We start from the raw sequence: 14018 nt of genomic DNA on the forward strand, positions 1-14018 counted from the left end.
TGGCTTAGCAGTTCAGACGTCATTTCTGTTTCGTATTGTCGTGTCCTGTATATATATATATTTACACCTTTCTTCGCATATCTTTTATATATTTTATTATCCAAGAACTCAACTACAAAAGCTTTCCTGCAAAAGCTTTCCTGCAACCCGCTTCACCAATTACAAAAAAGTATTATTTACCTCAAATCTGAAAATCCACCGTGGAAGCTAGCCAGGGGCTAATTCAGAAGCTAGCCAGAAAGCTAACCAGAAGCTATCCGATAGCTAGCCAGAAGCTAATCTGTAGCTGCCCAGAAATTAGCCGGTTTGCTGGCTAGCGTTGGTGTTTCAGCTGCCCACGTTTTGTGGTCATCAGCTATTCCTTTAGCTCGATAATCTACCGGCACTTTTGTGCAACGCGACTCGGACCGGAGCATTCCGGGACTTTTTTTCTCTCAGTTTCCCCGGATTTCAGCCGCAGGCTCTGGACATTTGCAGCTAGCTAGCTGCAAACCGTGTGACTATTGGCTTACGTCGATCCCGGAGCAAACTCAAATCATTCCGGAGCTAGCCAGCTGAGGAGTTCCATCAGCCATTCCTGGGCTACAGTCACCTATCCGGACCTGTTTTTTTTTTTTTTTTTTTTTTTTTGCTGCAGATACGGAGCCCCACCGGGCCTTCACGACTGACTGCCGACGTTATCTGCCCGAGGGAGTTATCCAACTGACACCTCCGTCCCGACGTTACCTGAACGCTCATCTGGGGCCCGCTAACCGTTAGCTGTCTTATCGGCTGCTATCTGAATAAGTATATCGGACAATTATTATTATTATTTATTTATTTTATTTTTTCTTGGGTCACTATATCTATTTTGCCAATTTGGATTGATCCCCTCTACCACACGGAACCCCACTAACCTACCGACGGAAACGCACGAGGTATCTACAAATAGACTTCCATACTATGCTATCTTGCTACCGATAGCCATCTACCCGGCCAGCTGTCTGGATCGCCGTGACCCCAACCAACCTCTACTCACTGGACCCTTATTGATCACTCGATTAAGCATGCCTCTCCTTAATGTAAATATGCCTTGTCCATTGCTGTTCTGGTTAGTGTTTATTGGCTTATTTCACTGTAGAGCCTCTAGCCCTGCTCACTATACCATATCCAACCTCACAGTTCCACCACCCACATATGCGATGACATCACCTGGTTTCAATGATGTTTCTAGAGACAATATCTCTCTCATCATCACTCAATACCTAGGTTTACCTCCACTGTATTCACATCCTACCATACCTTTGTCTGTACATTATTCCTTTAAGCTATTTTATTGCCCCCAGAAACTTCCTTTTACTCTCTGCTCTAGAAGTTCTAGACGACCAATTCTCATAGCTTTTAGCCGTACCCTTATCCTACTCCTCCTCTGTTCCTCTGGTGATGTAGAGGTGAATCCAGGCCCTGCAGTACCTAGCTCCACTCCTATTCCCCAGGCGCTCTCTTTTGATGACTTCTGTAACCGTAATAGCCTTGGCTTCATGCATGTTAACATTAGAAGCCTCCTCCCTAAGTTTGTTTTGTTCACTGCTTTAGCACACTCTGCCAACCCGGATGTTTTAGCCGTGTCTGAATCCTGGCTTAGAAAGACCACCAAAAATTCTGACATTTTCATCCCCAACTACAAGATTTTCAGACAAGATAGAACGGCCAAAGGGGGCGGTGTTGCAATCTATTGCAAAGATTGCCTGCAGAGTTCTGTTTTACTATCCAGGTCTGTTCCCAAACAATTTGAACTTCTACTTTTAAAAATCCACCTCTCTAAAAACAAGTCTCTCACCGTTGCCGCCTGCTATAGACCACCCTCTGCCCCCAGCTGTGCTCTGGACACTATATGCGAACTGATTGCCCCCCATCTATCTTCAGAGCTCGTGCTGCTAGGCGACCTAAATTTTAACATGCTTAACACCCCAGCCACCCTACAATCTAAGCTTGATGCCCTCAATCTCACACAAATTATCAATGAACCTACCAGGTACCACCCCAATTCCGTAAACACGGGTACCCTCATAGATATCATCCTAACAAACTTGCCCTCCAAATACACCTCTGCTGTTTTCAACCAAGATCTCAGCGATCACTGCCTCATTGCCTGCATCCGTAATGGGTCAGCGGTCAAACGACCTCCACTCATCACTGTCAAACGCTCCCTGAAACACTTCAGCGAGCAGGCCTTTCTAATCGATCTGGCCGAGGTATCCTGGAAGGATATTGATCTCATCCCGTCAGTAGAGGATGCCTGGACATTTTTTAAAAATGCCTTCCTCACCATCTTGAATAAGCATGCCCCATTCAAGAAATTTAGAACCAGGAACAGATATAGCCCTTGGTTCTCTCCTGACCTGACTGCCCTTAACCAACAGAAAAATATCCTATGGCGTTCTGCATTAGCATCGAACAGCCCCTGTGATATGCAACTTTTCAGGGAAGCTAGAAACCAGTATACACAGGCAGTTAGAAAAGCCAAGGCTAGCTTTTTCAAGCAGAAATTTGCTTCCTGCAACACAAATTCAAAAAAGTTCTGGGACACTGTAAAGTCCATGGAGAATAAGAACACCTCCTCCCAGCTTCCAACTGCTCTGAAGATAGGAAACACTGTCACCACCGACAAATCCACTATAATTGAGAATTTCAATAAGCATTTTTCCACGGCTGGCCATGCTTTCCACCTGGCTACCCCTACCCCGGACAACAGCACTGCCCTCCCCTCTGCTACTCGCCCAAGCCTTCCCCATTTCTCTTTCTCCCAAATACAGTCAGCTGATGTTCTAAAAGAGCTGCAAAATCTGGACCCTTACAAATCAGCCGGGCTAGATAATCTGGACCCTTTCTTTCTAAAACTATCTGCTGAAATTGTTGCCACCCCTATTACTAGCCTTTTCAACCTCTCTTTCGTGTCGTCTGAGATTCCCAAAGATTGGAAAGCAGCTGCGGTTACCCCCCTCTTCAAAGGGGGGGACACTCTTGACCCTAACAGCTACAGACCTATATCTATCCTACCCTGCCTTTCTAAGGTCTTCGAAAGCCAAGTCAACAAACAGATTACCGACCATTTCGAATCCCACCATACCTTCTCCGCTATGCAATCTGGTTTCAGAGCTGGTCATGGGTGCACCTCAGCCACGCTCAAGGTCATAAACGATATCTTAACCGCCATCGATAGGAAACAATACTGTGCAGCCGTATTCATTGACCTGGCCAAGGCTTTTGACTCTGTCAATCACCACATCCTCATCGGCAGACTCGACAGCCTTGGTTTCTCTAATGATTGCCTCGCCTGGTTCACCAACTACTTCTCTGATCGAGTTCAGTGTGTCAAATCGGAGGGTCTGTTGTCCGGGCCTCTGGCAGTCTCCATGGGGGTGCCACAGGGTTCAATTCTTGGACCGACTCTCTTCTCTGTATACATCAATGATGTCGCTCTTGCTGCTGGTGATTCTCTGATCCACCTCTACGCAGACGACACTATTCTGTATACTTCTGGCCCTTCTTTTGACACTGTGTTAACAACCCTCCAGGCGAGCTTCAATGCCATACAACTCTCCTTCCGTGGCCTCCAATTGCTCTTAAATACAATTAAAACTAAATGCATGCTCTTCAACCGATCGCTGCCTGCACCTGCCCGCCTGTCCAACATCACTACTCTGGACGGCTCTGACTTAGAATATGTGGACAACTACAAATACCTAGGTGTCTGGTTAGACTGTAAACTCTCCTTCCAGACTCACATCAAACATCTCCAATCCAAAGTTAAATCTAGAATTGGCTTCCTATTCCGCAACAAAGCATCCTTCACTCATGCTGCCAAACATACCCTTGTAAAACTGACCATCCTACCAATCCTCGACTTCGGTGATGTCATTTACAAAATAGCCTCCAAAACCCTACTCAATAAATTGGATGCAGTCTATCACAGTGCCATCCGTTTTGTCACCAAAGCCCCATATACTACCCACCACTGCGACCTGTACACTCTCGTTGGCTGGCCCTCGCTTCATACTCGTCGCCAAACCCACTGGTTCCAGGTCATCTACAAGACCCTGCTAGGTAAAGGCCCCCCTTATCTCAGCTCGCTGGTCACCATAGCAACACCTACCTGTAGCACGCGCTCCAGCAGGATAATCTCTCTGGTCACCCCCAAAACCAATTCTTCCTTTGGCCGCCTCTCCTTCCAGTTCTCTGCTGCCAATGACTGGAACGAACTACAAAAATCTCTGAAACTGGAAACACTTATCTCCCTCACTAGCTTTAAGCACCAGCTGTCAGAGCAGCTCATAGATTACTGCACCTGTACATAGCCCATCTATAATTTAGCCCAAACAACTACCTCTTTACCTACTGTATTTATTTATTTATTTTGCTCCTTTGCACCCCATTATTTCTGTCTCTACTTTGCGCTTTCTTCCACTGCAAACCAACCATTCCAGTGTTTTTAGTTTTTATTTTACTTGCTGTGTTGTATTTACTTCGCCACCATGCCCTTTTTACATTTTTATTTATTTATACATATATTTGTTTGCCTTCACCTCCCTTATCTCACCTCACTTGCTCACATTGTATATAGACTTATTTTTTTTCACTGTATCATTGACTATATGTTTGTTTTACTCCATGTGTAACTATGTGTTGTTGTATGTGTCGAACTGCTTTGCTTTATCTTGGCCAGGTCGCAATTGTAAATGAGAACGTGTTCTCAATTTGCCTACCTGGTTAAATAAAGGTTAAATAAAAAAAAATATATATATATTATGTATTTCTATCAAATCAAACCTTGAATTTTTCCTCGAAACCAATGTTGTAAACGTATGTTAGACATTTATAGAATACATCATACATAGTTTGATGTTTCTGTGACAAATGGTGAATTAAAATGGCTTTTGTCGAATGTCTGTCGCACGTCCGTCGAAATCCGAATATAAAATTAACTTTACCTCGTTGGTTTCGGGGGCATTAGCCCCGTTCCCCAAACCAAGCACCACACAGCTGGAACAGCGTGCACTGCAGAGTTGTTGACAAATATCCTACACATGGGCTAGTCCCCCATCCAGATCGGAGCTGTAAAAAGAATGAAGCCTGTCAAATGCCTAGCTCTTACCATAGCTTGGACTATAGAACTAGCTAGTGTTGCAAAAGCCAATTGCAATTGCATTGCATAAGCTAGCAGCGTGGCAATATGCCCAACGTTTGGTGTTGGTTTTGAACTGATGTAGTTAGCTAGCTAGCTATGTTTTGTGGAAAAATGTAGGACTGACATTTGGAAGTGAATTAGCTATCATTAGCTTCCTTATGGGTCTAGGTCAGCTGTTGTTGTCTGGCTTTACCTGCCGAATGGCTTTGTTATATGTGTATCAAACCTCCCATAAACAAATATAGCTAGCTACCTTTCTTTGCCCGTTCATTAGCTAGCTAGCTTTCAGCTGACTGGTGTTACCTAGCTAGCTACAGAGGCTAGCTGCTGGACTTTGGGCAAATAAGCTAATTTTAGCTAATAGTAACTGTATTGTTCCAGAGCAACAGAGTTACTGACCCGTTTGAATATAACTCGGAGATCCGGCTGAAAATATGTCAGAAATGCTACAAAAAATTTGCTCATCGTTGGTTGCTAATGGACGAAAATGTGCACGTGGAAGTGAGAATCTGTTGGAGCTACAAACTTAGTCAATACGATGTTTTTTCAATCAAATGGTCACTTTATGGTAGCTACAGTGCATTTGGAAAGTATTCCGACCCTCTTCACTTCTTCCCCACATTTTGTTACGTTACAGCCTTATTCTAAAATTAATGTAATGTTTATTGACTCATCAATCTACACACTATACCCCATAATGACAAAGTGAAAACAGTTTTTGACATTTTTGCAAATGTATAAAAAAATAAACATAATTTATTTAGTATTCTGACCCTTTACTCAGTACTTTGAAGCACCTTTGGCAGCGATTACAGCGTCGAGTCTTGGGTATGACACTACAAGCTTGACACACCTGTATTTGGAGTTATGCAAGTCCCTGGCTAAAAAGATCTTGGTCGACCGAGAGTAGTCTGTTTTTTCGACCAATCGATTGGTTGAAATGTCAACGTGTATTTTTCCCATATATAGACACACCCTATGTCTTTGAATAAAGTCAACTAAAATCAGCTATAAGTGTACCAGAGTCTATTCTAAAGAACAATATATTAAGCTTTTATTACAGCAAAGACTAAAAACAGTTAGTAAATTGCCGTTTAGTTATTGTTTAGGCTAATTATACAAAGCTCCCTTTATTACTTTGTTTTAAAACTAAAATGCTTGATTGCATTTCAAAGCATGAATGACTCGTCTGTGTGATGAAATTAACTAATGATTGATTGATTTCATGTGTGACAAACTGATTTGTATTCTTTTTACTTTCGGTTTTGTACACAAGCTTCGAACAGCTGAAAATACAATATTTTGTGTTATGGAAAATATATTTAAAAGCAGTTTAAATGCTGCAATGATTCTATACACTATACTTGCTTGTTTTGTCACAAACTGAAATTAGGCGAACTATAAATAATGTAGCAACCAGGAAATGGTGGAGCAATTTCTTTATAGTGTTACATAATGTTTTTGTTTGTTTTTTGGTAGGCTTACATGTATTTTTTGTTTTTTTAGCACACATGGCCCTCACGCTAGCTCCACTTCTACCTAGATACTATGTTACCGAATCCCTAATTGTCTTTCCATCCTCCTAAAGTGTGCACTTTTTCACTTCCATTCACTGATTTGAAAGGAAATGACTGGTATAAAACATATTGATTACTTTTGAAAATATTTTCCTGTCATTTGTTAACAATTCATTTAACTATCTTTTAATCAAATTGCTAAAAACTGAACTACGAAACCAAAATTGTATAGTGTCGAGTTTACATACAGTTTGAAAACTGTATAAATTGACATTCATTTAATTTAGGGTTAAGGTAAAACCAAATAATTTATGGATATGGCTGTAAATACTACATCATCCTTCTTTAGCCAGTAGGGCAAAGTGGGTCACTTTGTGATACCATTTCAAATGATGGTGTAGTGTACAATGTACTGCTGAAATACTTGGCTGGTAAATTGTAGTTTATTCCACTCATTATCTGAATGTTCCGGCGCCGACAGAGATGGCTGCCTCGCTTCGCGTTCTTAGGAATCTATGCAGTATTTTGTTTTTTAATGTATTATTTCTTACATTGTTACCTCAGGAAATCGGAAGTTTTATTACATACAGCCGGGAAGAACTATTGGATATAAGAGCAACGTCAACTTACCAACATTACGACCAGGAATACGACTTTCCCGAAGCGGATCCTCTGTTTGGTCCACCACCCAGGACAATGGATCGGATCCCAGCCGGCGACCCAAAACAACGGCGCCGCAGAAGGGGCAGACGGAGCGGTCTTCTGGTCAGGCTCCGTAGACGGGCGCACCGCTCCCGAGTATACTACTCGCCAATGTCCAGTCTCTTGACAACAAGGTAGACGAAATCCGAGCAAGGGTTGCCTTTCAGAGAGACATCAGAGATTGTAACGTTCTTTGTTTCACGGAAACATGGCTGACTCGGGATACGTTATCAGAGTCGGTACAGCCACCTGGTTTCTTCACGCATCGCGCCGACTGAAACAAACGTCTCTCTGGTAAGAAGAAGGGTGGGGGTGTATGCCTTATGATTAACGAGACTTTGTGTGATCATGACAACATACAGGAACAAAAGTCCTTTTGTTCACCTGACCTAGAATTCCTTACACTCAAATGCCGACCGCATTATCTACCAAGAGAATTCTCTTTGATTATAATCACAGTCGTGTATATCCACCTCCCCCCCAAGCAGACACATCGACGGCCCTGAAAGAACCTCATTCTATGTAAACTGGAAAACACATATCCTGAGGCTGCATTTATTGTAGCTGGGGATTTTAACAAGGCTAATCTGAAAACAAGGCTCCCTAAATTTTACCAGCGTATCGAATGCGCAACCCGGGCTGGCAAAATCCTGGATCATTGTTACTCTTAACTTCCGCGACGCATACAAAACCCTCCCCCGCCCTCCTTTCGGAAAATCTGACCACGACTCCATTTTGTTGCTCCCAGCCTATAGACAGAAACTAAAACAGGAAACGCCCGTGCTCAGGTCTGTTCAACGCTGGTCCGACAAATCTGATTCCACGTTTCAAGACTGCTTCGATCACGTGGACTGGGATATGTTCCGCATAGCGTCGGACAATAACATTGATGAATAGGCTGATTCAGTGAGCGAGTTTATTAGCAAGTGCCCACAGCGATTATTAAAACCTTCCCCAACCAGAAACTGTGGATTGATGGCAGCATTCGCGCAAAACTGAAAGCGCAAACCACTGCTTTAAATAAGGGCAAGGAGACCGGAAACATGACCGAATACAAACAGTGTAGCTATTCCCTCCGCAAGGCAATCAAACAAGCTAAGTGTCAGTATAGAGACAAAGTAGAGTCGCAATTCAACAGCTCAGACACGAGAGGTATGTGGCAGGGTCTACAGTCAATCACAGACTACAAAAAGAAAACCAGCCCTATCACGGAACACGATGTCTTGCTCGCAGACAAGGTAAACAACTTCTTTGAGAAAAATACATTGCCACCGACACGGCCCGCTACCAAAACCTGCGGGCTCTCCTTCACCGCAGCCAACGTGAGTAAAACATTTAAACGTGTTAACCCTCGCAAGGCTGCCGGCCCGGACGGCATCCCTAGCCGCGTCCTCAGAGCATGCGCAGACCAGCTGGCTGGTGTGTTTACGGACATATTCAATCAATCCTTATCCCAGTCTGCTGTTCCCACATGCTTCAAGAGGGCCACCACTGTTCCTGTTCCCAAGAATGCTAAGGTAACTGAGCTAAATGACTATCGCCCCGTAGCACTCACTTTCGTCATCATGAAGTGCATTGAGAGACTAGTCAAGGATCATATCACGTCCCCCCTACCTGACACCTTAGACCCACTCCAATTTGCTTACCGCCCCAATAGGTCCACAGACGACGCAATCGCAATCACACTGCACTGTCCTAACCCATCTGGACAAGAGGAATACCTATGTAAGAATGCTGTTCATCGACTACAGCTCAGCATTTAACACCATAGTACCCTCCAAACTCGTCATTAAGCTCGAAACCCTGGGTCTCAACCCCGCCCTGTGCAACTGGGTCCTGGACTTCCTGACGGGCCGCCCCCAGGTGGTGAGGGTAGGAAACAACATCTCCGCCCCGCTGATCCTCAACACTGGGGCCCCACAAGGGTGCGTTCTCAGCCCTCTCCTGTATTCCCTGTTCACCCATGACTGTGTAGCCATGCACGCCTCCAACTCAATCATCACTTTTGCAGACGACACTACAGTGGTAGGCTTGATTACCAACAACGACGAGACAGTCTACAGAGAGGAGGTGAGGGCCCTCGGAGCGTGGTGTCAGGAAAATAAAAGAGATGATCAGAAAACAACAAAGGGAGCACCCCCTTATCCACATCGACGGGACAGCAGTGGAAAAGGTGAAAAGTTTTAAGTTCCTCTGCGTTCACATCATGGACTAACTGAAATGGTCCACCCACACAGACAGCGTGGTGAAGAAGGCGCAACAGCGTCACCAAAAACACTCACAAACTTTTACAGATGCATAATCGAGAGCATCCTGTCGGGCTGTATCACCGTCTGGTACGGCAACTGCTCCGCCCACAACCGTAAGGCTCTCCAGAGGGTAGTGAGGTCTGCACAACGCATCACCGGGGGCAAGCTACTTGCCCTCCAGGACACCTACACCACCCGATGTCACAGGAAGGCCAAAAAAATCATCAAGGACAACAACCACCCGAGCCACTGCCTGTTCACCCAGCTATCATCCAGAAGGCGGGGTCAGTACAGGTGCATCAAAGCTGGGACTGAGAGACTGAAAAACAGCTTCTATCTCAAGGCCATCAGACTGTTAAACAGCCATCACCAACATTGAGTGGCTGCTGCCACTCAAATCTCTAGTCACTTTAATAATTAATAATTGGATGTAATAAATGTATCACTAGCCACTTTAAACATTGCCACTTTATATAATGTTTACATACCCTACATTACTCATCTCATATGTATATACTGTACACTGTACCATCTACTGCATCTTGCCTATGCCGTTCGGTCATCGCTCATCCATATATTTTTATGTACATATTCTTATTAATTCCTTTACACTTGTGTGTATAAGGTAGTTGTTGTGAAATTGTTAGATTACTTGTTAGATATTACTGCATGGTAGTCGGATCTAGAAGCACAAGCATTTCGCTACACTCACATTAACATCTGCTAACCATGTGTATGTGACAAATAACATTTGATTTGATGTTGTTGATACGCTGTAAGCTGATGATTTTAGATGAGGATGCTGTTACAGTAATACGTCACATAGAAAAGTGGATCTTGAACAATGTTACATGGGGCAGAAATCTCACCAGGCTACACCAATACCTTTTTACTGTAGGTTTCTACTACATGCCACAATACCCCTAAATCTGATGGTTTCTTCTACGTATGTACTGTATAAGAATACTGAAACTATGAGACTGACATTTTAAAAAACGGACTGTTTTTTAAACTGTACATCTGTGGAAAGTAGTGAATGATTACACATTTCAGGAGAACGGAGGTATTATAAGAATGCACAGCTAAAGTAATCAAATGTTTGGTTTAATGATATTCTATGTACTTTACTTCCTGTGGTCACCAGGACAGAGCTAGTCCGTCACCCTCCAACCTGCTGGAGTCCCCGTGTCACAACTCTCCTGGTAGCGCCTTACTGCTGGGTCTGAAGAGGGTGTCTGTGCGGCTGGTCGACTGCAGGAAAACACCAGGGCAGAGTGGAACTGTGAGAGAAGGACACGAGGAGGGAGATGGAGTTTTGATTTCATCAAGTAAGAAAAATGGTGTGTGTGTGGATTAGACTACAATCTGCTTCTGTAACTTCTGTTAATTGATTGATAAACAATATACACTCAGTGGCCAGTAAATTGTCGATTCAGTTTCGTGAACGGAGGAGCGTGTTCCTAATAAACTGGCCATAGAGTGTATTTATTGAAGAGGGAGGCAGGTAGCCTAGTGGTTAATGCCAGTAATCGCAAGGTTGCTGGTTTGAATCTCTGAGCCAACTAGGTAAAACCATCTGTCTGTGCTCTTGAGCAAGGTACTTAACCCTGATTGCTCCTGTAAGTCGCTCTGGATAAGAGCGTCTGCTAAATAACAAATCATTTTTACAAAAATAATACTATTTATGGACCTGTATTTCCAAAACCTAGTTATTCAATGTCTTTGTTTCACAGGGGACACACACCGTTGTTCTCTCAGTGGGAGGGGCTTATCATCTGGGGAGCCTCAACAACATCCTGTTGCTGACGAGACAGAGAAGAGTGTCTCCAGATCAGAACATCTCAAGAAACACCAGCAGGGACGTACAGGGAAGAAACATCACCACTGCTGCTCTGACTGTGGGAAGAGTTTCACAAGCCAGAGTGGCTTCATTATTCACTGTGATCAGTGTGGGAAGAGTTTTGCTGCATCTAACACCTTCAAATCTAATGTAAGAATTCATACAGGGGAGAAGCCTTACCTCTGTCTTGATTGTGGGAAAAGCTTTGTTAGTGCAGGAGCCTTAACCATACACCAGCGTGTACACACTAGAGAGAAGCCTTATAGCTGTGATCAGTGTGGGAAGAGCTTTGCTGTAGCTTCCACCTTGACTTTACACCAGCGAACACACACTGGAGAGAAACCTTATAGCTGTGGTCAGTGTGGGAAGAGCTTTGCTGTATCAGATAGACTGACTAGACACCAGCGAATACACACAGGAGAGAAGCCTTATAGCTGTGGTCAGTGTGGAAAGAGCTTTGCTGTAGTTTCCTACCTGACTGCACACCAGCGATCTCACACTGGAGAAAAGCCTTATAGTTGTGGTCAGTGTGGGAAAAGCTTTGCTTTAGCTTTCACCCTGACTGTACACCAGCGACTACACACTGGAGAGAAGCCTTATAGTTGTGATCAGTGTGGGAAGAGCTTTGCTGTAGCTTCCACCCTGACTACACACCAGCGACTACACACTGGAGAGAAGCCTTATAGTTGTGATCAGTGTGGGAAGAGCTTTACTGTAGCTTCCAACCTGACTACACACCAGCGAACACACACTGGAGAGAAGCCTTATAGCTGTGTTCAGTGTGGGAAGAGCTTTGCTCGATCAGAAAAACTAACTATACACCAGCGAACACACACTGGAGAGAAGCCGTATAGCTGTGTTCAGTGTGGGAAGAGCTTTGCTCGATCAGAAAAACTAACTAGACACCAGCGCATACACACTGGAGAGAAATCTTATAGCTGTGATCAGTGTGGGAAGAGCTTTGCTGTAGCTTCCAACCTGACTAGACACCAGCGACTACACACTGGAGAGAAGCCTTATAGTTGTGATCAGTGTGGGAAGAGCTTTGCTGTAGCTTCCAACCTGACTACACACCAGCGAACACACACTGGAGAGAAGCCTTATAGCTGTGATCAGTGTGGGAAGAGCTTTGCTCAATCAGAAAAACTAACTAGACACCAGCGCATACACACTGGAGAGAAGCCTTATAGCTGTGATCAGTGTGGGAAGACCTTTGCTGTATCAGAAAAACTAACTATACACCAGCGGATACACACAGGAGAGAAGCCTTATAGCTGTGGTCAGTGTGGGAAGAGCTTTGCTCAATTAGATAACCTGAATTCACACCAGCAAACACACACTGGAGAGAAACCTTATAGCTCTGATCAGTGTGGGAAGAGCTTTGCTCGATCAGAAAAACTAACTCGACACCAGCGCATACACACTGGAGAGAAGCCTTATATCTGTGATCAGTGTGGGAAGAGCTTTGCTTCAGGTTCCACCCTGACTAGACACCAGCGAACACACACTGGAGAGAAACCTTATAGCTCTGATCAGTGTGGGAAGAGCTTTCATCAGTCAGGGACCCTGAAATCACACAAGCTAACACACGCTGGTGAGAAAGAAGCCTTATTCCTGTGATCAGTGTGGGAATTGTTTCAGTCAGTTATGGACCCTTTATTCACACCAGTGAACACACACTGGAGAAGGAACCTTATGTCTGTCTATGTGGGAAGAGCTTTGTTAATTTAGGGCCAATGAGAAAACACCAGAAAGCACAAACTTGCTGTATTTCATCTCCCTCCCTTCTGGCACCGGTTCCAGATCCCTAAATAAAGGATCAGTAGAAAACATCCAGTGAACAGTCATATCCATCTCCCATTCTTAAACAGTTGCCTCAGTCTGATCACCATGGTAACCTCTGGAGCATAATATGCAGCTCTGATCTAGGATCAGGTCTCCACTGTGTCTATGTAATATCACACATTGATCTAAATGGATAAATGTTATCATAGGAAATGTTATAGTGAACTGGGGGGGGGGGGGTTGATAATTGTATCTTTCATATACTCATGATACTATTATTATTAAATGTCATTATGTAGAATAATGTTTCAACAATAGGTGTATATTCATGTATTCAATTGATCAATACATTCAATCCATTATCTTCTAAACAAGAAGTTATCACTTAAATTGTGTATTTTATATATCTGTATTGATTAAAATGATCCTAAATCTAATCCATAATATATTGGATAATTATTTCCATGAGTTCAAGGCAAGAACTATGCATACTGTGTCTTGTAACAACGGTTAATGTAATAACTTTTAGATTTATAATGTAATAAAACCGGTAAATGTAATATCTTGTTGGTTAATATGATAAAATGTTGAATTGTTGTCGTAATAACCTTTTCCACTTAATGTAATAAGTTATTGGTATCAGGTAACAACTTTTTTTAATGAATAATGTAATAACTTAAACCGATCATGTAATAACACCTAAACCAATGTTTAATGTGTTACTTCACCAATGTTAATGCACATACCACCCTCCACCA

At 43.4% G+C, this 14018-nt stretch overlaps 1 protein-coding gene across 1 annotated transcript in view; it reads left to right on the forward strand.

The window, feature by feature from the left end:
• Nucleotides 1–13964, forward strand: part of LOC139570966 (zinc finger protein 271-like) — a 35079-nt gene extending 21115 nt beyond the window's left edge. The window contains exons 2-3 of the mRNA XM_071393353.1: nucleotides 10780–10975; nucleotides 11369–13964. Coding sequence (XP_071249454.1) covers nucleotides 10780–10975; nucleotides 11369–13095 — 1923 coding nt within the window. The 3' untranslated portion in view covers nucleotides 13096–13964. The remainder of the gene's footprint in view (nucleotides 1–10779; nucleotides 10976–11368) is intronic.
• The last annotated feature ends 54 nt before the right edge of the window (nucleotides 13965–14018 follow it).

Source organism: Salvelinus alpinus, chromosome 1 (genome assembly GCF_045679555.1).
Source record: "Salvelinus alpinus chromosome 1, SLU_Salpinus.1, whole genome shotgun sequence".
Lineage (NCBI taxonomy): Eukaryota > Metazoa > Chordata > Actinopteri > Salmoniformes > Salmonidae > Salvelinus > Salvelinus alpinus.